Raw genomic sequence first — 25,241 nt, forward strand, 5'->3', positions numbered from 1 at the left:
AAGGATGGATGAAACTTAATTCTATAATTAAAGGGTTAATTATATGCATGATAAAAATAAGTTTTATGTTTTACTGTGCACACCCAATCCCTATAATCTGGTCATAAATAAAAGGGCTGGTGATAAGGAAAGCTGCAGGCAGGAGAGCAACTCACCATCTTTAATGGGCAGTTATATGACATGCTGCTAGTACATTGGCAGTAAATCAGCAGAAACATCTTTTATAGAGTTCTAGTTTTTATGATGTCATTAACTTTCCTCCTTATACTTAAGGGATAATGAAATAAAGTCATGAGGAGGGATCAAAGGATGAGCCCGAACTGTGTAGCTTGAAACAGCCACAGGGGAATGAATTTTGCCCACGCTTTCCTGCAGACATTTTGAGGGCAGAGAGCAGTGAAGAGTAAAGGAGGCAAGACAGACCACAAAACTTTTGGCAAACCCTGAATATCACACATATTAATGAGCTGTTTTATGAGAAGAGTTCTTTAAGCAATATTCCCGTGGCTTCAAAACACTGCAATTTAGCAATAATTTAAACACATGAAGTGATGGGATCCACACCATGTTGAAAGAAAAGGCAAGGCAGGCTGAAACATTAGCACACCCATATTGCAAACATCACAGGCATGACAACGCTGTCTCATCCTCTTGTGTAACCAGCCACGCTGATCAGGTGCCATCAGCAGGTAATGCACAGCACCAAATAACCAGTGCACACCAGTGAACTAAGGCAGCAATACTGGGAACAGTTGTGAACCATTTCGGCCAAGTCAGGCATCCATCTAACAGAAATGGAATAAAATGTTGCCAGTGGGTCTGTACCTAATTAAAAAATTAAAGTAAACCCCCCCCTGCCTAGTGAGGTCACTGTGATTAAAATCCTTCCATGAGGTACCTATCAGATAAGCCATAAAAAACAGCACGAAGGTTCTAGGTTTAGCTGATAAAATGACATCCAAATCTAAAAACTGGCAGGAAGAACAATTTCTTGACTTCCTGATCATTTCTTATTCTCATTTATACACATAAAAGAGGAAATTTTATGTCTTGCCCTGAAGATACCCAGTGCTGGCCTTTTCTTAACACACAAATTATATGTAGCCCAGGTCTCCTCCTCCTTGCAGCCCAATGTTTTCTTTCACTTGCTTTGCATAACTCTGTTTAGTGGATTTTGCCAAGGAAATGAAGATGGAGAAGTTAATTAGCCCATCTTAGGGATCTGCACGAGCACGTGGGAAGCTCTAGGTCAGCGCATCTGTCTGCAAACACAGTGGTCAATTAGCACAAAGAACATTTATCAACAAGTGCTGTTACATTTTCCACAAGCAGCCTTTCAGCAAACTCCCAGCCACGTTGTACAGCAAGGCTCAGACGTGTTAGTTAAGATTCTGGAGGCCGCTCTCCCCAAGCACTGACTCCACTCATCTTCCCATTCAAATTGAAGCTGTCTTGTGTCTGATGTATGCACACAGCAGGGCGAGGGAAGAGTAACCCATCCTGGCTGCCATGGAATAATAATGGCTGTGTCAGTGTGCCTGTCCATCTCCTGCCTGAGCATCTCTCACGTGCTCCCCATCTTCCTCACAACTGCAGCTGCGATGGAAGCTCAGCCCTGACAAGGCAGTGTTAGAGATGAAAGGAAGCTCCTCTCTGGTGTTATTAAGAGGAAGGGGAGGGAATGGAGGAGCTAATTGTGCACACTGCAACTCCTTCTGAAAATAGGAAACTGAGTTATCTCCGTGTTTCTTATAGGGCTTTATGCATTCAAACTTCTCTAAATGAGGAACTACACCATGCATTACGCATCGCCATAGAGATGATTGTATACCATTACCCAAAATTGAACTGAGTCTGTTCAACCTACCCTGCACTCCAATTTGTCACAGAAACAGTTTCCCTGGCCCATTCATGTAATGAATGTGGATATGAAGTTAATGCCAAGGAAGATAAGCACCCTCAGGGTTATTTAAGCCTACCCTTCCCTGTCATTCCCTGCAATATTTCTTAGGCAGCATTATACAGGAGTTTTTAAAAAGAAGAAGCAGAAGTGGAAGCAGGGTAGTGGCACATCATTCAGATCTGATGCCAGAATTTACAGCGACCTTGCTGGGTGGAAACTATTGCACTGTTACTTATTTCAAAATCCAACAGGATCAATATTAAAATCTGTTTTGTTTTTAGAGATGATACTGAAGGATGTAGCACACCAACATACTTTGTCACGCCAATATCTCTCCCGTTTCTACAGAAAACTTCTCAAATTCTTCATATCACTTCCATCCAGTGAAGTGTGAAATGCAGACCAGGTTCTACAAAGCAACAAGTCATATTTTAGAACCTCTAAGCTTTCTTAGGAGTACCCTCGATGAAGTCCTGTTGGGGTGAAAGGAAAGGCTCCGCTCCCATGAATACCATTCAGGTGAGAATTTAACTCCTTATTTGTCCCTTTTAGCTTCAACACAGCCACACAAGCAACAAGGGAAAGTAAAGCCCAGTACAGTGACTGCAGCAGACTCAGAGAGGAATCACAGTTCAGCCAGCCTTTCCAGCTGTTGTTGAAGTCCATCATCACATCCAACCCTGAGATGATGCCAACACTGCAAAATTTTGCAGGATTCTCTATCACTGAAGCAGCAGCAGTGCCTGTGTGCTGGATCAAGCCTGTACTTGGAAGACGGCAGCGGGATTTAGGTGCCTTGAGATGCAAGGCTTGTAAGCTGGGAGGTTAAAAGCAGCATTAGAGAATTAGGTGTCCAATTCCCTCTGAGAACTACTGGTAATTAGTATCTACAATAATACAAAGCCCCATGCAATTAGTATGCAAAGATGTTTGTGCAGAGGGCAGGCTGGCTGAGATTTAATTTTTAGGGTTTCCACAGCAATTTTATTTGTGACCTAACACTTGATTTTTACCTTCAGTATTCCTCTACATCCCTCCTACCCTATCCTTACAGCACAAGCCAGCAAGATTACAAACCAGGGCTTATCTACAAAGAGGGTTGTCCCTCAATTTAAATTGCAATGGCTTCTTCTTTGAAGGATTGCTAAGTGGCAAGAACAAAACCTATGACTGTCAGGCTCTAAGTATCACAATTTCTTATGGCTTTACAGCAGAACATTAGGACAGGATGAAGAATTAGCTGTGTCAAGGAGAAAATTTGCTACTGTCAAATTTGTTTAGTTATTCGGAGTTACAAATATGATTTGCTGCTACCAAAAAATCAACTAGGCTATATTAAAAGTGTAATTTGATACCCGGCTATAAATCTCTTTAATAAAGGTGTGGTGGGAAATGATGCTATCCATATATAAAGATTAATCTCTATTTAAATATATATAAATTCAGGAAGCTGAACGATGCCAAAGCTGAAAGGTGTCTTCTGAAGTGCGAAGGTGCTTTGTTACTCCTGGTAAATGCTAATTCTTTTTGCTGCCGCTTGGTTGTACTTTACATTTAACCACACAGTCCTAGTTATTATTCTCACTCTGAACTTTTCACGGCATCCCTTTCATCAGTTAAATTCCCTTTTTCGAAACAAACATCTATTTGAACAAAAACAGTCTTTAAAAAAAGAAAAGGGAAAAAAAAAAGAATCAAAGCATTTTTAGTGAAATGTAGTTTTCTGGACTGAATTACCCAGCCTACACCATAGCATGCTCAGCCAGTGGAAATTATTTAGGAACAAGCGAGGGATGGGGCCAAAGGCCCGAGGGCTTTATCTGGGCGGGTGATTGATGTGCTGCGGGCCCGCTGTGGCCAGCAGCGATTTTTATCTGTTTTTATCTGTTGCCAGCAGCAACAGGCCCGGGGCGCAGCGTGAGGCCCGCGGCCGGCGGGGCGCGGCACGGCCCGCACACAGGGACACACAAACGGCCCTTTCAGCCCGACAGCTCTCCTGGGGGGCTCCGACATAAAGGGCCCTTTGCAAAGGCTGGAATTGTCAGCCCTTTGATGGCCGCATGCTGGGCCATTAGCTTCTGTTACTAATTTGCGGTGCATGTGAGAGGGCAGAGCGGCGGGAACACCTGCGAGCGGCTCGGGCGCATTGAGGGACGGGTTTTGTCAGGAGAGACGAGGAATAAAGGACGAGGCATAACCCTTCCCTCTAAAGGGCAGATGACACAGGCTATTATCGTTTCCAGCCATCAAAAGGACGGCTCTGAAGTAACATCAAGCCGTCTAACTCAAACCTGGAGAGGCAAAGGAACTAGGGAAATTCAGAGTTAACAAGGGGCCGGCTGGGACACAACGTGCCAGGCTTCTGCAGGAACTTTCTGGGGAGAGGCACCCTCACACATCAGGAGAGCAGTACACAGGGTTCAAGGATAAACCATCATCTGTGGCTGTACCCACTCTGAAACCCCACATCTGCTCGAGCTCCTGTGTGCAAAACATAAAAGGGGGAAAACAGCAGTGGGGTGCTCATGGCAGATGCCAGCCCTGGCCAGAAGTGGAAGAAATGCCACTTGGAGCTGTTGGGAGTAACTTCTAAACCCACAGAACACAATATGACATTTTTCCACCAGCAATCCCATAGAGCATCAAAGCTTCCACACAACTGGGCCAGTGAACACACCCAGAAGGTCTCCCTGCCCCATGCATGAGCTAAACTGAGGCACAGCAAACAGCACGCCCCAGATCCCTGAGCAAGATTACGGGAGCGCTGGGAATACAGCACAGACCTCCTGTCTCCTCCTCCTGGCTTTGAACACAAAACCTCGCTTCCTTTGTTGGTTAATATTCAGGATGCAGAAATTACAAGCATTCAAGGCCGAAACTTTAAAGATTAATATAAAAGCAACTTTTGTATTACATTTGTGCAAGCAACCAGAAAAGTACATATTGTAAAATAATCCGCAAGTTGTACTACTGTGGGCCACTGCAGTGACTAATGAACATGTTAACTTTCAGGCTGAGTTTTGCTGGAAAGCAATTTTTCCCACCAAATTACAAAGTCTACTTGAGTAAAAGAATAATTTACAACTCTCACAGCACCATGGTGTCACAAAAATACCACTCCAGCAAAATTAAATAGGCGTCAGAAAGCACCACAATATCCAAACAAATCCAACCCCAACGCCAGTCAGAAGGAAGAAAATCCACTGTGGTAGACAGTCTGCGCTGACGCTGAAGACATACTTTTATTGAACAAAATTTCTGTAAAACATGGTTTGCACAGTCTGTATTCACGCTACAGCAGAGCCAGGAACCAGAAACAGGGCCCCACTGCATTAAGCTACTGGTTTTCAGCCCTGGGACAAGAGACCTCCAGCTTTGCTGAGCACTTAAATGAGCTGTAAAAAGGTAGCTAAGAAATACAAGCCTGTGGTCAAGATAGCTTTGCATCCAAAATATAGGGCTCTGCAACTTTAGTGGTGTTTCTCTTAGGTTGTTTGCAAATTGGAAGAGGTTGAAAACCACCAGCAAGACTCCAAGTGAGGTATGAGAGAAACCTACCATTATAAAAGAGGTTTGGGTAAAACGGCAACAGACTTTGACCAAATTGAAACCCAAATAAATATTATAAACACATTACTACTAGTCTGGAATCAGAAAATGCCATCAGCAAGGCTCCAGGAAGTTCTGAATCTGGCTCCCCACCATGCAACTTTAATTATGAGTCTTTCCTACCTGTGCTTCCAGCTTCACAGCAATTGAACACATTTAAATGTATGAAAACCTCAAATCATGGGATCTTGATCAAACCACTGTAAGCTTATTTTCAATGACATGTTTGCTTTAAGTTTCACAACCACTGATTAGAATTCATTCCTTTTAAAGCAAATTCTGACAAAATCAATCAACTTGAGAAGGTACTGGTGAGTGAAAAACACCACACTCAGTAAAGCCACAAGTCACAGCCATGCTGTGGTCCTGCTGAGCTGACAAAGACCCACTCCCTTCTCCAGATTGTGTTTTCTTGGGATTCCTGCAATTTTTGACTGCTGTCATTGACAGAGATGAAAATCCTACTGTTCTCCCACTCATTGTCCAAGGCCAGTGAGGTAAAGAGCTACCTGAACAGAATACCCACAAGGATGTTTGCTCAAGGCAGACAGATCAGAGATAAGATTTTGGTCAGATCAGATGTAAACCACCTGTGATGTGAAGCAGAAATGAGTCCTATTGAGGATCTTTCTTTCACACTCCATTTCTCAAGTAAAACAAAGAAAAAAAAAATCTCTAAAATCCCTTTCCTTGTCCCCTAAGCCTCTAGATAAACCAGTTGGTAGTGCCAAATGTGCTGTTCAGAGGCTGAACCATTCACACACCTCATAATGATCATCCTGTCGGCCTCACACCTCAGAGCTGTCAGCCAGCCCCCAAAGCAGCTTTGATTCTGCACATTTTCACATTACCAATCTCTCCACACAACCATCTTCTGCCCTCTTTCCCTGGCTATCCAGTATAGCATTGAACAAAATTAATGTAAAACTATCCTAATTTTTGTCTCTCTTTGGCAAACCTGCCTTCCCCTTTGATCTCCCTGTGAGCCTGTTTCCATGGGTGATCCAACCACCTGAACAGAAACTTTGAAGCACAAGTCACTGAGGCAGCGTGTCAGAGCACATTGGGCCACCAAGATGGGCACCATGCTGACACTCTAGTTAAAAACACGCCAAATTCCTCCTTTCTAAACACAAGATCAAGCTGCAGTTCACTTGCATTGCTCTTCATGTGTGTTTGAACACATCCTCTTCATTTAAGCTGCATTGCCTAAAAACAACTTCCATATTTTGATCATTTCTCTGCAGTAGTACTGGAAACTTTTGAGGAACTGATTTCCTTTGCATTTTCCTTTACATTTGCATTTTTTCTTTTACATTTGCATTTTTCCTTTTACATTTGCAGATTTCATTATTCAGTTCCAAAAGTCAGCTATCACTTTGCTTCTGCTAACCCAACAGCTCATTGGCCATCATTCAACTGAGGAGCTCAGTGGAAACACTTTCCAAAATCCCTGGGCTGAGCTGCTGCTTCCCCCTTTCCCCAAGATGATTTAAACCCCCTGAGGTGAGGGATGAAGTCTGGCCTGACAGACCACTCTGCCCACACTTGTGCTCTCTGCACCAACCAGGTGCAGCCCATCAGTGCTGCAGAGGGTACGTGTCAGCTTGTGCTAACATCCTTCAGATAAAACCATTATCTTTACATCATTCATTGGTCTTTATACAAATAAAGTCACTGAACTAAAGCACTGCTGCAGAATCTATTTCTTTTGGTGTTGATAATGAAGGCTTTGGCTTTTATTTCCCACATAAATGTGTACTTTATTTCCAGGAAGGAAGGAAAAAAAGACAGGAAAAGAACAAAGGCCTTTCTTCTCTGTAAGTATTGCAATTTCCTTGAAATAGCAACCAATTATTACCCTCCCTTTTTACATGGGACCAGACATATGTATTTGTGAGAAGAGCCCATTTAATTCCCTCCCTGCAAATGCTCTAAATAGGATCCATGCATAGGATTCATATAATGAAGCTGATTCTGGCATGCCTAAAAAAGTTCTACTTGTTAAGAAAAACATTTGAAGAATGATAAACTTTGAGAAGTATCATTGTTTGCGAGCTCTGAAATGCAAATATGCAAATACAGACACAATATATTTTTTTAAATAAACAAAGTCTTAAACAGCTGCCCAAAAATAATGCAGTCAGGGTTGAGAAATAGATGTAGATACGAAAGTCATAATTATCCAGCAGTAGGACTAATCCAAAGAGATTAGCTGGAAACGGAAAAAGAACGAAAACAAGGGAGGTGATAAACACATGAGACGCAGCATTTGGTTTCAAAGTGGGCCAGGTGGCTTCTTTGGCACTCTGGCAGCAGGGAATTCTTCAGACTCTCAGCACATTCCAAGGGCAGAGAAGCTGCCTGCCCCAGCCCATAGGGTGGGCACAGGTTCAGGGATCATTTTCCCTGTCCTTTAAAAGCAGCTGGATTGGAATGCAACCACAGAGACCTTCATACTACCCTGCTGCCTTGCAAATCTGGGCAAGAACTCGGGCCATTCCAGGCTGCAAATTAATCTGAATCAGACATCCGATACTCCAGTTCTAGTCATCACACAATCTCCAGGACAGCAAGACTCCTGGAGCAGGGATGTTTCTCGGGTCAGGATGAGCAGTGGGGAGCACTTGGAGAGAGCCACCAGGGAAATGCCAAGGAGGATTTGGTTCTGCAGCTTCACAGAGGCATGGTCTGCTGTCAGCAGAGCTGGTGACTCCTGGTCCTGTCTAATGCCAGTGCCTTCCTCTGAGGTTCAGCTTATGCTCCACCATCCCATCCCTTGGAACACACTCTGGGGGCAATCTCAGATACCATCAGTCCCTGTTGCTGCCAGCCCATATAAACAGGTAAGGACACTGACCTGGTATTATCCAAGACAAAAGGCTGAGAAGAAGAGAAAAAAGAGGGAAGGAAAAAATAACAAAATAGTTCAGTTTGTGGGTAGTGTTTCAAGAACGAAATTTTCTCAGCTAGTCTCCATCCCCCAGCCTTCAAACAGGCATGTTCTGCTGCAGCAACGAGCTTCACAAGGTCTGGTGTTCTAGGAAGGGCAGTGGTTTAGCCACCTCCTCAGTGTTCTGCACAACAATTAGTAGGAGGTTCATCGCTATACATCAAAGATGTGGTCTGGCTGTGGATAATTTTTCATAGAACTCTTAAAAGTGGTGAGTTTAAAGCATTTATCAGAAAAAAAAATGTAACAGCAAAAAAAACCTGCAAAAAATAAAACACAAGAAACCAACCACTCAGGCACACACACAAGCTTCCAGACATTTAATTACAAAATAAATGCATATGACAGACATCAACAAGCCTACAGGAAGATTCCTGCTTCAGTATTCAATGCAGCCTCAATAAATATTTCAAGGTTTCAAATGGATGCTTTGCAATAGCACAGTTTCCATTTGCACAAGTGCCAGAAGGAAGAATTCAAAACAGGCTTAAAGCAAAACCAGAGTATTTTCCTGTAAAACTTTAATTGGGAAACTGACACTATATAATCTGTACATCATTGCCTTCGAGCTGTTGTTAAAAAATTAAAGCTGTATCAAAAGAACTGCTTTGTTAAATTAACATGTTATGCATACCAGACATAATCTGCAGCAGGAAAGGAAATAGCTTTGAGTCCAAAATGCACTGATTGCTGTGGCTGTCGTTGACAGAGGCTGAGCCAAACAACATCAGCAGACTAAAGCATCTCTCATGCCTCCTCTATGGACACACGCCCTTACAAACACCCAGCTTTGATTTCAAAACCTGGACAAAAGCAGCAGACAAGCAGGGTTTCATCATGGTGACTGTTACAGCTACAAATCACACATCATATGTGAAGTTTTGAGATGTGCAGGTACGGGGTGAGGCTGTGCTGATGAAGCCTGGCTGCCAAGCCCACCTTTGCTTTTATTCCAAGGCCAGCAGTGAGGAAGGGGCCAGAATGTCCAGGGCTAGTGTGATGGGCATGAGGGCTCTGGACCAGCCATGGGAGCCTTTCTCCCATGAAAAAAGACATCCCAGCCCCTTGCTCCAGCAGGAGGCAATGCCTTTCCCGTGCTTGCTCAGCAGCAGCACAGCCACTACCAGGACAGGCACCTGCAGCATGGGGAGCTGGGCTGCAAGCTGTGGTCTGGGACAGAAGCCGAGTTGCTTGGCTTGAAGAGAGGGGTGATCAGACAGGGACATGGGGCAATCAGCTCCCAGTATTCTAGGCACAAACCAAGAAAATTAGGTGGATCTTCCAAACTACCTCACCTATTTCAGTAAATACTCAGTGAAACATTCTCCCATCTCCACACCTCAAGAAAAGACCTGAGTACCACTACTCCATTTTAAGGCTAGAGACACTCAGGCACTGAAGCTCAGAGGAACCTGCCCAAGGCTCTTTGAAAGTACTAATTTAAAATCTCATTTCCTTACTGTTTCTCTCTGAAATCCATTCTGATGCTGAAGTCTGCTCAGCAAACACATGCCAAAAACAAACCAAGTACCCTAAGTCATCCCCAGGATACGACCACCTTCTCTGTTTAACCTTTGCAAGCCCTTGTCACAGTCACCATCACTTTGGCTTCAGATCAATCCAGGCTCATCAAACAGGCTACACTTTGAAAAGTGATTCATCACTTTGCATGCCCAAACTCCTGACAACATGACAGACTCAAGGAGGCCAAGTTTTCTAAAAATACGGAGCACGCTTCCTCAGAAGAACCCGGTTCTCTCATATGTTTCACGTTGTTCACCTCTGAATTTGAAGTGCCAAAGTAATTTTGGAAGATCTGAACGATAATGTTTCCTCAGTAAGAATTTACAGCTCTGCACACAACGATCTGTACTTCACTCTGTGCACTGCGAGTCTGAGGCAGTGCTGTGGTCTGCAGTGGTGAAGGCGGGTTAACAGTTTTGAGGCTTTCAAGATAAGCAAAATTTCCCTTGACGTTGTAAACTCTTCAGGTGGTTAGAGACAACAGTTTCTGCTTTTTTGATGTCTTCTCAGAAAAGAGCTCACGTAATTTTATCAGTTTCTGGGGTGACCATCAGATAACCAAGCTATTCCTGCCGGAACCACTCAATGCATCTCCCCCTTCCTGTCACTGGCAATCCACAAGACAACCAGGGGATTCGAGCTAACCACAGGGCTCACAACTTAACTGATTAAGTAGGTGGGAACTGATGCCAGCTCAGCTCAAAGTGTCTGTCTCTGCTAACCAGAAGCCAGCCGCAAGCTGTGGAGGGGAATGACCACAGATAACACACTGATACTGAAACCGTTTGGTGAAGCTGCAGCTTCCTGTTCAAGTGCTCTCGCAATCTCTTCGAAATGAATCTTCAGCAGGAAACTGGCTGCAGTTAAATAGGCTGTTTGGGTCGCCGTGTGGCGTCTATTGCTGCCTCTTCTTTTCAAGGGACCATTTATTATTCTCTCCTGCCCTCTTCCCCAGGTTTCTAGAAATGAACTGAATTAGGGCTCCTCAGAGAACAAGTCTTTAGAGAAAAGGAAAAATACTTTGCAAAGGCTGTGAGCACCCTGCACCTGTTACACAGTGCTCTGCCTCGGGCATCTCCACTGTGACATCCAAATCTTTGTGACTAGAGCTCGTTTTCTCTTAAACCAGGATGCTACTAGATGCTGTTAAGCAGCTTTGGAAGAGACATGAATACATGGGGAAAATGTGTTCTGTGAACTGGTTTGATCTAACTTTGGTTATGAGCTTTATAACCTGCTCGTATTTTGCTATGAGAAATACTTGCAGAGAAAGCCTTTTAGACAAGTGATTTTTGAGATCAAATTTTGAATCTTTGGTTCATTACAAGTATCCCACTAAGTTTAGCTTCTCAGCTGTTCAATGCCGCTGCTACCCTGCAGGTGATGGCAGAATTTCATCAATCCAATAAAACACATATATGCTTTACTCAGCTCAAATGCAACATTTTTTTTTTTCCTTTGGTGATTACCAACTGGTCTGAGAATGCTGCTTCACAAGTTCAAAGCACACACTACACAGTCTGCACCATCCCTCATCCACAGCACTCTAATTGCTACAGGATGTCCAAAAATTGTCCTGCTTTGATCAGCTGATTTCAAGGGCAGCATGAACCATTTCAACCCCCTGTCCAGAAAACCCAAGAACCACACATGATAGCTTCTTAATCAGCTCCAAAATGTCTTCTTGTTTACAGAAAACGAAGTACCAGTCTAAAAAAACTGAACTGAGGTTTGCAAGTACCATGCAGCTACATCTAACATCTTCCCAAAAACTGCCAATGTCCTGAGGCTTTCTGGTGAACACATGTGGTGAACTAATCAGACAAGAAAATTCCTCAGGATACTACTACACATCATGGCTGTAAGTGTCCAGGCACACAAAGTCTTATCCATCATACAGCACAGAGATGAAATGCAGACAGTAAAGGTATGAATCAGGCTACATTCCTGTAGAAACCACTGCAGCCATGTCCACAGTGATGGAACTGTATGCCAATTTTCCATCATTCTGGTTTCAAACCTCTAAATATCCACAACCAGAAGCATGGCATCTGGAAAGTATCTATAAATAAAGCAGTTAATTCCATTAAAATCTAGATGTGATACCACTTGAGTGTGTAACTCAGCAGCACTGTGTAAGGATCGCTAGCGCTTGCTGGATTTTTTATTATATTTTTGAGACACATACTAACTCCATAATCAAAAGCAATTTTGAGCACAAGACTGACCTCAAGGTCACAAGACTCTATGGCAGACTGTTTCCTTTCATTGGAAGTACATTGTACAGCCAGGACATCAGCACATCCACACCGGATGGGCCACAGTGCTAATTAAAAAGCAGCTTTGGTGGTTGTATCTGTTCCTAGAGCAGGTTAGTAAACCAAACTTTATAACAAGTAATGAAACTGAAGGTGCTACAGAAGCAGACAATTCCACAAAAACAAAGCAGAGCTCAGAGTGATGAAGAATTGTTTTACTCAACCTCAATGCCTTTGAGTTTCTGACCTGTGACGAGCTGAGAAAAGAGAGAACAGCTACAATCACCTGAAAACTACACTGAAACACAAGATATTCTGAACTGGAACTTAAAGATTTCTTCATGAAACTAAGCATCATTGATCCAAGGGTTTTAAAACAACTTTTGGATACAGCAGTGCTTGAATTTCAGAATTACACCATTGCCTCCCTAAAGGTATTTAATAAAACAAAGAGACAGGGAACAAGCAGAGAGTATTTGGCCTTATTACTTGCCAAATGGTATTGCAAAGACCTCTCACCCTGGTGTGATTCGTATCTCACACCCAAGTTACAATGGATTCATTGACATTTCTGCCCTTGCCCTGCATTTCCTGGCTTTCTAGAACTGCAGTTGGTCCTTATTGGAAGGCTCTTACAGTTTCATTTATGTATTTGTTATAAAAAGGAGAAAGGACACCTTCTAAAATGTGACCAGCAGGTCATGGTGACTGGGGCTTGTGTTGACCACGACTAGCTGTGATGCTGAAATGCTGAGGCAGCAGGAAGTACAAACACTGACCCTGTGTAGAAAACATCTCGCATGGCTGACCAGGGTTTCCATCTGAATGCTCCTCTTCCAGCCATGCAAGGAGATCAGAAAGTTGCTCTTCACCAACTCTTCTACTGTTGCAGCAGGAGCTGAACAGCTCCTGGAAAGACAGCCCAGAGCCCCAGGCTCCTGCCTGAGCCACCTGCACAGGGACACAGCACGGAGCCCCTCTGCTCTCTCACCCCACAAGGAATGGAGGAGAGCTGCCTTCCCACTGCAGAGGAACCACATGGCCCAGTATATTCACATTTTAGCAGCCAGCTCGATCACAGGCTGAAACACGAAGTGAGGAGAGAAACCTCAGCCTACAGCAGATTTTCACCCATTTGCAGCTTTCACAGCAGAGCCCCCACACCTTCAGCATGTTATCAAAAGTTTTCTTTGGTGTGAGAGCTGACTTAGGGTTGCATCTGTTGTTTTGCTAAACTAAAGTTGCATTTTTGCCTTCTGTTAGGACAGGAAAGAAACTAAAGATCTCTCTCATCTATAATAACAAATCCCAATTAAAAAAAAAAAAAAAGGTGACAAGGAAGAAATACAAGTGATGAAACTGAGTAAAACCCACCAACCTACAGGAACCCTTCCCTATACTCTTGAATGTGCACTGACTAGTTTTACCTCCACCCAAAGAACTTATCCTCTTCTAGACTATTTTATTTCAATACAGTTTAACATAGGGAAAACCATTTTGGGACTGACAGCAATCAGGGTGTTCCACTGAGCTGCACAATTAAATATTTATGATGCTTCAAGATGACAGGCAGTGTTCTCTAATGCCAATAACAACCACAAAGTTGATGCAATCGATCTCTTTTCCTTGATCTCTCTTGTTCACCATCAAGGCCAACAAAACATGTTCATCTCTTATTTCTGCAGTTGCATTCTGCTGTGGCACTGTAATTTCCACTGCTGCTCCCCTTACATGTTGGGGTTTTGGGTGCAGTGAAATATGAGACAAAACAAGAAAGTGTGAATCCCTTTTCCACCCACCCCCATGAGTTTCCTCTGAGGAACCTACCACAGCACCCAGCACCAGTGCATGAGCAGCCCTCAAAAATGGACTATTTTAACCCTCTCTGTAATTATAAAATACCAAAACTGCCCATTCTCACTGCACAAGACTATCAGAGAATTAAACAAAAATGAAAAACAAATCCCCCAAGAGGCCCCACACTTAACCCCTGCTCACTGTGGTAGTTAGGTAAGGAGCCCTGATCCTAATCAGCTGTCTGCTTTAATCATCTTTTTGTTGGCTTTGGTAACTGGGAAAGGAGAGTTAAAACAAGGCAATGGATTCTAAGGAAACAGAGTCATGAGAGCAAACAACAATGTGAAAACAGCTGAGACAGACAAGCAAATACCATGCTCTGCTACACAAAGAAAGCTACAGCACGTATATGACACAACTGCTTCAGGACAGTCTTAATCAAAAAGGTCCAGAAATAAAGACCAGATATTCTCAAAATCCTCTGCCTTTCCTCTTCAGCAGGATGTAATCCTTTCCAGGCTGGTGAATTCAAGATGGATTTAGGACAACTTTTCATTTTAGCGTGCGAGGCCAGTGACAGCGAGGTTATCCCAGCCCAAAAGCCGAGGACCACTGGGAATTTTGGGGGATGCATCTGTTTAACAATAGCAGCTTTCTAGTCAGATTAGAGGTCTGCTCCCCCCGTGCCCTGAGCGGAGGGCAGCGGCAGGGAGATTAAAAACACGGGCAAAAATCACACACAAGTCATATGTCCCATCCCTGGAGGGGCTGACGGTGTCAGCTGGCTGTGCCCCCCTGCAGCTGGGGGTTTATGGAAATCAGGATCCTCCCGGCCCGCTCCGGCCACAGGGACAAAGGGGCACCACTGCTGAGCCTCCGAGGCAGCCCCTCTGCCAAGGCCATGCTCAGGCAGGGGAAACTCAGACAGAGAGGGCCCTTTGTGCTTGCTTATGGCTGTGGAGATGAGTGAAAAATCCATGGGACTTTTCATCCTAATTAAAAGCAGAGGTCATCTAAGAAGAAACAGACTTTCAGAAAAGGGAACTTTAAAGGAAAATGTGTTGTAAGGAAGTTCACGGGCTTCGATATTTGTAAAGCTGAAGTATGTAGTTTATTTATGTTTGTACTTCTGCTTAAGCTTTTCATGGGACATTTCAAAAACCCTCAAAAGAGCTCCCACGGATCTGGAATAATATGTGTACTAATTACTCAATTTGAGCTCATGGCTTATGGGACAGTCCCTGGAGCCAAGGGTCCAGCTCCTCAGCTGGCTTACAGCAACCTGGCTCCATCCCACACAGCACTAAGAGCAAACAAAACTCTATTTATTCAGTGAACTCAGCCTGTCCAGGTGAATTCAAGCACGGGGATAGTTTTTGTGAAGTGAGGCTATTTAGGAACATGGGAAAAGAAAATCAGCAGAAATTAAATGCTTTGCACTGATAGCCACCATTTTATTCCTGGCTCTCTAAAACTCCTGGTATCTTACAGGGAAAATTTCTTTCAAACTTTACACCTCTATTCCATATTATTATTTTTTCTATCTTTTCAAATCCTTTGTGCTGTCATTACACTAGCAGGCCACATCACTTTTTTATAGTCATTTTTCTTTTCGCTGTCTTCAAAGAAGACAGAGTATTGTTCCACCTGAAGGGGACCTATCTGCCATTCTTTTTCTTGTCCAGAAAAAAAAGACAATTAGGGTAATTCTTCTATGCTTGGCATCATGGCAAAAGGAGATTGATACTTATTTTGGAATTAATACTCCTTTATTCATAAATCTTGTCCAGAAAGTCTTGCTCACATTGCCAGCCCACAGGCACACTATTGTAGGAAATACATATTAAATTCAGTTTTATCATTTACCTTTGGCTCCAGCTCAAGGAGTTTTAGAGTCATAACAAGAGCCCTGTTTCCAATATTGATTTTTGGCACAGAAAAATGCTAATTTATCAGAGGTCCTAAAATACAATGAATTTTCCATCCCAACTAAGAAATGTTACCCACCTACAGAAGATATTTTTCATTAGTGTGTGACAGAGCAGCAGGTGGAAAAACCCTGTTTGTCACAATTCCAATGTGCCTCTGGACACTGAGCGTGCTTCCACACCATGAGGAAAGCATGCTCAGGAATTCCCAAACAGAAGTATGACATTCTTCAACACAATAATTTTTTAATCATTATTTAGAAATTTATCCTTCTCAGGACATCAGTTTCTCCATGGCCATCTCAAAGATGTCAAGGTATACAATTGTCCCTGGATCCATGTGGGAAATGGTAATGACTCAATGTCTGTACAGAAAAGATGCTGTTAAAGGTACTTATCCAAGTGATAATTTGGTTCTAACCTAACAGCACAAAAGCATCCTCGAAGCACAGAGTGGACTGGGGAATGCTGCTGGTGGGATCTTCAGTGAGCCCCTGTAACCACTGCACCAAAGGCACGAACCTGCCCATGCTCACACCAAGGACTTCTGGCTGAGAACAGCCTCCTTAGCAGGCACCATCTGCTTCAGAGTTTCACAGAACTGCACTGAGCTGGCACAAAACTGAGAGAGGCCATGAAAAGAGCTTTACAGGGGATATAAACCTGCAGAGTCAACAGTTCCTCTGCTGATGATTTCCCAGCACTTTGCAGCCATTTGTACCTGTCCTCCCTCCTACTGAGGTCGCTGAGCTGAGCACTATCTCTGTGCTGCAAACCAGGGGAATGCAGCTCAAAACTGGCTGTCCCAGCAAGGGCACTCATGGGCACAAGCCAAAGAGATCTGACAGGGGCAGGGTGGTTGTGGGGAACTCTTCTGGGCAACAGCCTCACTGTACAGCAACACTGAGCACACAGCACAGGAGAGGAGTCCTGGATGGCTGTAAAGATCTTTGCCAGCACAGATCCAAACTGGCTGGAAAGCCAGTTCCAAAAATGAACAAGATCATCTGAGAGAGCAGCCAAGAAGGGGCAGCCTGGGGTCCAAGCAGACCCAGCACTTGCCTGAGTCACCTCAGGTTCAGCTTCACCCAGGGGATAACTGTTCTCATGCTACATCACCAAGCAGGTGGAATGAAGGTTGTAGATACCGCTGAGCTGACTCTGGATGACCCACGAGTCTCTGCCTTAAGGTGTTCTGCACATTTCTCTCTCTCCACGAGCTCCAGCCCGATTTATCTGAGACACTGGTTTCCTGCGCTCAACAAGGAAGATGTAAAATCAACAGAATTTGATCAGCTGCCAGGGATTTGACTAGGCTACAAAGACTTTGATATTTTACAGAAGCTCAGAATAAAAATCAGCTGCTGCTGGAGCCAAGTGTACGTTACTGGTTTTATTTTTAAAAAAAAACCTTTCCAGAACAAATAAAACCAAACAAAGACGTTTCATCCTCCTGTACTTTTGTTCCAAGGCACACTCAGACAGGTTGGCTCACTGGCTATCCATTTGCCATATGCTTTCAAGTTTATTCTTTCATTCATACTCCCACATTTTAGCCCCTTCCAGTTCAGAAGACGAACAGCTGCACAGATGCTCTATAAATAAACTACATAAATTATTGGAAGAGGTTTTTTGTTTATTTTTTTAAGCTACCACATATTCCCCAGCTCTATCCTTTTCCATCCTCTCTACAAAACTGAGTCAAATTCAGCTGGAGCTTGAGATTGTCTCTACAGTGTTCTCAACCTTATAAACAACTGCAACTTTTTGCCCATTAATAACAAACTGTATGAGTTATCTTATACTCATTGTAGCTACTTTGTAACCATGTTGGTTCAAGGTTAACTACCAGAAAAAAACTTGACAAATAGTGTGGATATGTATCAGTGATGTATAAAAACCTCAAGTAGTTCTAACTCTAATTTCTGATACTCTGTGTACTTTTCAACAAATCAGTGCATTTTCAGGTAGACAGGCCTCTCATCCTGTTACCAAAAAGAGAATCTGTTTTGTCTGCTCACAAGACAGACAGACCTCTCTGACTAAGATCACTAATCTCATTTGTGCATGCAGGAAATGTGACAAATGGCTGGAGTAGTTTATCACACAAATGTAACCATCAAGTCATAGAGGGAATGAGATACTAACCTCCATAAACAAACTCGTGTTCTATTTCTCAGCACAGCGGAAGTATACATTTAATGAGATAAGGATACGAAACACATGCTGCTGAGGAGAGAAAGAGCTTGCAGCAGCACTACAGACATGGAAATTTCTCATCCTATCCAAGTAAAAGTAAACACCATTTGAAAATTAATTTGGGGAAATAGTGTTTTAAGAGATTTTGTCCGTTATATGCACAGGAGACTCTGAAACTATGTGCCAGGTCACTGTTACTGCTGCTTTTGAGGCACAAATTAAATCTAGGTGCAACTGGAGTTCATCAGATGTAACTTCAATAAGACAAAATTTCACAGCATGCTCCTCTTATTTAGGAACCAAATATTCCATGGGAAGCCTGAAGTCAAGGAAGTTGCTGGAATATCCAACCCTCAGGAGTTAGTTATTTAGACATTTGCATTTAGTTTTCTTCCTGCCTCTAGCTCCAGAGTCTGCGCTTCATGGATGAGGCATTTGCTGAGGTTTTTCACCAATGAGCCTGCTCTGGCTGCCTGGATAGGCCTTGATGGCTCAGCTGGATGAGCCAAACTTGCACTGAGATTTTTTTCCATGCAAGATTCCTACTGCAGGTTTTAAGTTCTCTCTTGGCAAATGCTCATTTCCTTAAAATGTGCATTTTCTACAAATGTTTCTGAAAGCAAACATCTCTGCAAGGACAGCTGACACAAGTGAATGGTGAAGAGTGGGGATTCAGAACGAGGTAATTAAAATTGAGCACGCACAAAATAGTTTGTGGTATTTAAACAGCTGCTGATGGAACCCAGTACAAGAACTTCACCGAGTAACAATACAGATCATCATTCCACAAATCTTCCACAACACAAGCCATCAGCACAGCTATCAGGAGGAACACCCAGCACAGAAGTGTCTCCACCGTGCCTCCTGCTACCACTGCTTTCACCATGTCTGGGAGACAACCCATCCAATGTAAACTGGGGCAGAGCCAAAATGCCACAGTGACTTAATGTTTCACAGACAGCTGCCTTCGTGAGAAAATGAGAACTGTTATAGATGTGAGGCACAACTCCTGCTGTGGACCAGTTGTCTGGATCTGGTGGTTTGAACATCTCTGTGCCACCTGCAAGAATCAGCATCCCATGGGAGTCTGGGCCAATGTCTCTGACTTTTGCTCAATCAATTTAGAGCAGCATCGGAGTCTTGGGGGGAACAGTCAGCCTCAAAAGCTGGCACATGATGGGGCAGAAGGCAGTTTAACAGGGAAAATGACAATCCATAAAGAAAAGCAATGCCAGTTCACACTGCTCATGATCTCGAAATACTGCCCTGGCATGCAGAAAGCTCTTACCTCCCTCGAGAAGTTATGGGTTGGCGAAATAAGAGAACCATGTCCCCACACATGCACACAGTAGGAGCTAGTAATTTTCTCAAAATCATTTCTCTGAGAAACAAAAGGAAATTTCTGAATAGCCAGCAATGGAAGAAAACAGTCCTATGATTTATTGGCCTTGAGACTCTGAGAAGAATTCTTTGGCCTTTTTCCATTACAATTTTGCAACCTATGTTATAGCCACTGGGAGATTGTTTAGTTCCCAAACCAGGCCCTCAGTCATAAAATCTGTGAAGATGATTCATTATTATTTATGTGGTGCCATGGGCATGCATGGCATTTTACAGAAAAATAGAAGATAAAGCATCTGCCTTTAGAAGCTTAGGTGAATCTGATTCTCCAAATGTATGAAAAGCAGCACTCAATGGGTCCTAGAGCAAACATTCCTCATCCCTCAATGAATTAAGCAATGATACTCACCTGGGATACTGGCAAGATTTAGGAGGATACTGGCAAGACAGGAGGCTACTTAATAAACATGTAACTACTGTCTAAAAATTTGTGACATTATTTCATTAAAACTGTCAGACTTTTCAAGTCATATGTTATTTTGTAATGGTTTTATGATGAAAATGTACTTAATCTTGTATTACGAATTTCTGCTAATACGCACAATAGCATGGGTCAGTACTGCTGTGAAATCGGACCATAAATTCTGCACTGCCTGGCAATTTTTTCTCTCTGTGCACTGGGTAGAAGCTCAGCAAGTTCCATCACCCTAAACCTACAACATAAATTATTGAAAGTAAATAATTCTGGTGCTTATCATAACAAGAAATGTGTTCTGGGCCTCTGCATCAACTTCCTGAAGTACATAAAATCCACCCTTGTTCTGGTTCTATAGAGAATGAGCAGCTTTAGCTCTTGGTATGAAACAGTTTGGGACCACTCACCTAGAAGGCAAAACTTTATCATGGCAGAGGTTGTGAAAACAGCAATTACTGTCAATCAGTGTAGGCAGGAATTGTTTACTGGACTGAGACATCCATGCTCAGATTTGCATATACCTTCATCTAGAACCTTTGCACTCCACATGACTTACTGTCTGAATAACCAGGGTATCATATCTCCCCACCATACATTTGTTTTGAGAGTCAGATATAACGTGATTCCAGGAATTTTCATGTTGACTTTGCTAAGCCTCTCACACCCTCTCCTATTTCTGTATTACTCTACTCAGTGATGTCTGTGCCTGCCTTTTTGGACAGCTGAGCAGAAAATGTTCCCAAAACAAACAATCCACCTCTATATGAAGAAATGTCATTATTGCACATACAAATAAGGTACATATGAACAGAAATGGACAATTAAACATGTCTGGTACATTGCATTCACAGGCAGACGTGTCCTGACCCTGTAACACCACCCTCGAACATTGTGGCACTCCTGTGAAGGAAACATCAGCAACACCCTCCCCTGAAAAAAAGCAAGCTTGTTTTGTAACTCAGAGGCTTGTAAATAAGAGAATATTGACTTTCTTGCTGTTCACAATGGTGAGGGCTGCAATTCTTTGTAAAATGGGAGCAATTGTGTATTTGATTCTTGTATTTAACACATAAATGAAAACGTGTATGGGGGAGGGAGTAGAGGAGGGAAGCATCTCCTGCTGGTGTTGAAAACTCTCCCCACTCATGTCTTGGTGACTATCTAGCTGGAATACACCATAAACTGACCCAAAAAAACCCTCCCTATAAGTATATTATTAAATTAAGAGGCCCCCAGGCTCTTAATGCACTCTCACATGTCAGGGCTGTCCCCTGCCAGGTGCACGACAGCCCTGTGCTCTCACCCTGTTTCTGTTCTGCATTTCTTCCATGTCAGTGGCTGTGCAACAGGTAGTGTAAACCTCTGCAATCAACATCAACCAAAGTGAAAGAATTAGCTGTAAAATGACTTACGGAGTAGCCTCTTCCTGAAAGCGATTGAGCAGAACTCTGTGGGAGGAAACAATATGCCACAGTAAGTAATGCAAGAGATTCTGGGAAATGTAAGATAAGAATCATTTTGCGATTCCCTCCCCCAGCCCAGTATTCCTTAGGGGAAAACTCCACAACTTCAAATGATGTCCTGATACTCTGTGTGCTGCCACAGGAGTAACATGCAGAGAGCACTTCAGGTGAGGGCTCTGGGGCTATTTCAGGCAGGGTTTCATAAGCCGGAGCAGGGCTTCAACAGCTCCTCCCAACCAAGGTAAAAGCTCTCAGCGTGGGACACGCCTTCACAGCAGCAGGACACACACTCTGAGCCATCCCTCTTCAGGACCTGGTGGCGCTTCCTGGGAACAGCACGCACATGTAAGGATGTTCTTGAGAACCAGGCTTGCACATTTTGCCTCATCGACTCCAACTCTCAATCATGTAACCAAATATCCCACTTTCCATTCCCCTCCATGAATCTGTGAGCCTCCAGCCTTCACTGCTGCAGCATTACCATATGACAACTCTATCTGAAATAACAATAGCAGCAAAGCACTAATTTATCATCTCTCAGAGATTTAATAAGCACTCTGTCCCTTTTGAATAAGTTAAATTACATTGTTTATTCCTGCTCTTCATTTCAGCTCCTCCTGCTCCTTTCTCTACCACATCCTTACCTCTTTCACATGCTGCCAAATCATTTGGTTCTTTTCCTTCTCATTACACCAGCTCCAGTCACTTGGATCCCTTTCCTCTCTCTACAACCAAAGACTGTTGAGCTGCTGGGTTTTTGCTGGCAGTGGCTTTCTCGAAGCAGCTAAATGAATTCCACCTCTAGCTGCAGCTGCTGCTATATGCCTTCTTTTCGGAAATTAAAAAGGAGCCAGGAACACACGACACCACATAACCCAGCAAGTACTCTGCAGGCCAATTTCCAAGTGTGATTTATAATCATGATGCCCTCACTACATGATTTTATTAAACAAGATCCAGGGAGTCTTAGCAGTCCTGTTTCTAAGACTGATGTTCTAGTGGTACCAAAAATACCGAATTGTTGCAGGCTGATGGTGAGGATTATTTTGTCTTTTTGCAGCAGTGCCAGAAGTTATCACGTTACTAAATCAGCACAGCACAATACCCCAAAGAGATTGATGCAAACTGATTGCAAATACTTGTAATTTTTCACCAGCAAGATAACAGTCCCTTTGTACTAGCAATCTGAAAGCCTTTTGATCAGAGGATACCTAGATGTACACAGGAAACCTTTCCCAGACTCCTGCTCTCAGGGGAAGACACAATTGTCTTGCTCTGCCCATGCAAGCTCTGTGCCACTGGCTTGCACCTGCCTCTGACACCAGACAGGCAATTCTGCAGCCAAGTGCCCATGGAGAAAAGCTCCCAAAGCAAACAAGAGGCAAGAGCAAAGTCCTACAATTATGTGGGTGTAGGAGGAGGGCTCCCTGTTAACCCTCACACCAGCTGGCACAAGAACAAGGGTGCCAGACAGAAGGAAAGATGTGACCCAGCTCTTACACACAGGTCTGCAGCCAAGGTGTGACTGAGTGCCAGTCCCCACCCCTGGCATGCTACACCTGCACCTCTGTCCTGTTGAAGCTCCAGAGACCTCTGTGCTGCTGGAAAGGAACAGCTTCCACAGGGGAGCTGAGGCAGCAACAACACTGATAACAGCATCTGGATTCCCACCTTCTGCATATTGAACACAGATTTGGCCACCGCCTTCAAACATTACCAAAAAAGTAGGGATTTGTTTATAAGCCTCCTAAATACAAACTGCCCAGAAATAAAGCTACAGACCAGTGAAATGAAGGGCAGTGGCATTTACCTCTATTTTTGAGAAACTATGACAAACTTATCCCTCTACGTACTCTATACCCTGAAGAACTCATGGAATTCAGCCTTGTACAGAAAAAGGTTAATAACAATATCCTGCTATCTACATAAGTATGTCAAACAGCTGAACACAATTATGTGTTCCGTCACTTTGGAGAGCCTGACCAGGCAGTTCACCTAAAGTAAACACAGAAATGAGGAGGAGGCAAATTACCTGCTTGGAAAGGCAGGAGGAGGAAAGGAAAAAGGGTGGAAGTTCTCACTCCAGCCCTCCATCAACTGAGATTTAACCAAGAATGACAAGGTCTAACAAATTGGAAATAATAACCAAAAACAGAAACAAGAGGTTTCATTAGCAGCTTCTCTTTAGGGAAACAGCCTCAGAGCTTTTTCACTCTCACAGTTATTTTTTATCTTTGAGCTTTGTGCACACACAAAATGTTTTCCTGGAATGGAGTAGATTCTTGGACAACAAATCAAGCACATTAACAACAGACCTGCTTTTCTTAAGAAAACTTTCAGGCATCCCAAGCTGTCCAAGAACCCCAGGAATCTGCAGACCACTGATTTAAAACCACTGAGTAGAAAACAATAAGACCAGTTATTGGGTAAAGTGTTACATCAGAAATAATGCAAACTGAATGGCAATTGACTCTGGTATTTTTCACATCCAAGAGCCTCTTCTCTTCTAAAAGTTTTAACATTAAATTTCCTGAAAAATCAGCGGTGAAAAAGGGTGGGGTTTTCCCCCTCCTTCAGAATTTTTCTTGCATATATAAAATTAGTAACTGGCGAATACTTTGGAGTCAACTCATAAAATCTTTTCCAAAAGTTAGGTTTATGCACAACCATGCCCCACGCTCTCCAGGGCTCTTTGCACATCTAACAAACCACTATTGCTTTTTTGGTTAGCTGGGAACACTGTGGCTCTTTAGGCAAATCCATACCAATTGTCACATGCAGCAATTGTGAAAAAAACCCAGCTAGTATCAGCTATGAGTGCCAGAGCAGAACAGTTTGCATGCAACTGTGATGGATGTTCCTAAAGAAAAAAAAATCTTTGTGGGTTAATACAAACACGGCTCAGTCTGTATGTCTCTATATCAAGATCAAATAATGAGAAAAGTAATCAATTGTGGCTGCAAATATAAGAAATCTTAGTGGAAGTTTAACTTGGCATCTACCCAACGCTGAAGAAACCTCCTTTCACAGTGAATGAGTGCTTGTCTGGCAGGAGTAATTACTGGGGCAAGCCTTCAGCTGGAACAACTTACCGAGCTCTTACCTACAAGGACAGGAGCACTTACATGGAGGGCTGTCAGACAACTCTCACTCTCCAAAGAGGCTATTTGCTGCTTTGGTCAATTTGCTCCTTGTCAGAAGGGCCTCAAGCAGCAGGGGACGATGGTGCCCGTGGTACCCAGCCAGCCCCATTGCTGCTGGGGCTGCTCCCACCAGCACAGCCCCTGCCCGGGACCTCTGGCTCACCTGAGACTAAACCCAAACAGCTTCAACGCTGCCTGGAGAAAGCAGGGCAGGCAGGAAAAGGGCTGACAAACCCACGGTTCAAAGGCAGAACTGTGACCCCAGCCAGCCCCAGCCCCAGCAGCCAGGCACTGAATGGGCAGCAGCCTCTCTGCCTGCTGAGCACCAGCTTCTGCCTCTTCCAGGGCTCTTGGGAGTACCCAGCCTTCCTAGGGGAGACTGTTATTAGTTAGGGGCAAAATGAGTGTGGTCTGTGCATTTAATGATGCAGAAGTGGAGCTGCACTGCTAGGTGGCATTTGTGCATAAAGATAAATGGCTTATAATATTTTGCACATGATGTGCTCTTTTAAAACTGGAGATTTTTGGTTCCTTTTAAGCCCAAGGTTAAAAACAAAACCAGACAGCACAGACAAGACATTTCAGTTATGTCACAGAGTGAATTATTTCTACCCTGGGATGGCTCTTGTGTTAATTACACTGGATATA

The 25,241-nt window shown here is 43.4% G+C and overlaps 1 protein-coding gene across 18 annotated transcripts in view; it reads right to left on the reverse strand.

The window, feature by feature from the left end:
- The window catches only part of FBRSL1 (fibrosin like 1), a 499,835-nt gene that overhangs the window by 248,873 nt on the left and 225,721 nt on the right, over positions 1-25,241 (reverse strand). For 16 of the 18 annotated variants that reach the window (XM_030285790.4, XM_030285797.4, XM_072936199.1 and 13 more), the window contains one exon: positions 21,400-21,435. The exons of the other annotated variants lie outside the window; for them this stretch is intronic. In XM_030285790.4, the coding sequence (XP_030141650.1) occupies positions 21,400-21,435 (36 nt within the window). The remainder of the gene's footprint in view (positions 1-21,399; positions 21,436-25,241) is intronic. 18 annotated transcript variants of the gene reach the window in all.

The sequence above is a fragment of the Taeniopygia guttata genome, chromosome 15, assembly GCF_048771995.1.
Source record: "Taeniopygia guttata chromosome 15, bTaeGut7.mat, whole genome shotgun sequence".
Lineage (NCBI taxonomy): Eukaryota > Metazoa > Chordata > Aves > Passeriformes > Estrildidae > Taeniopygia > Taeniopygia guttata.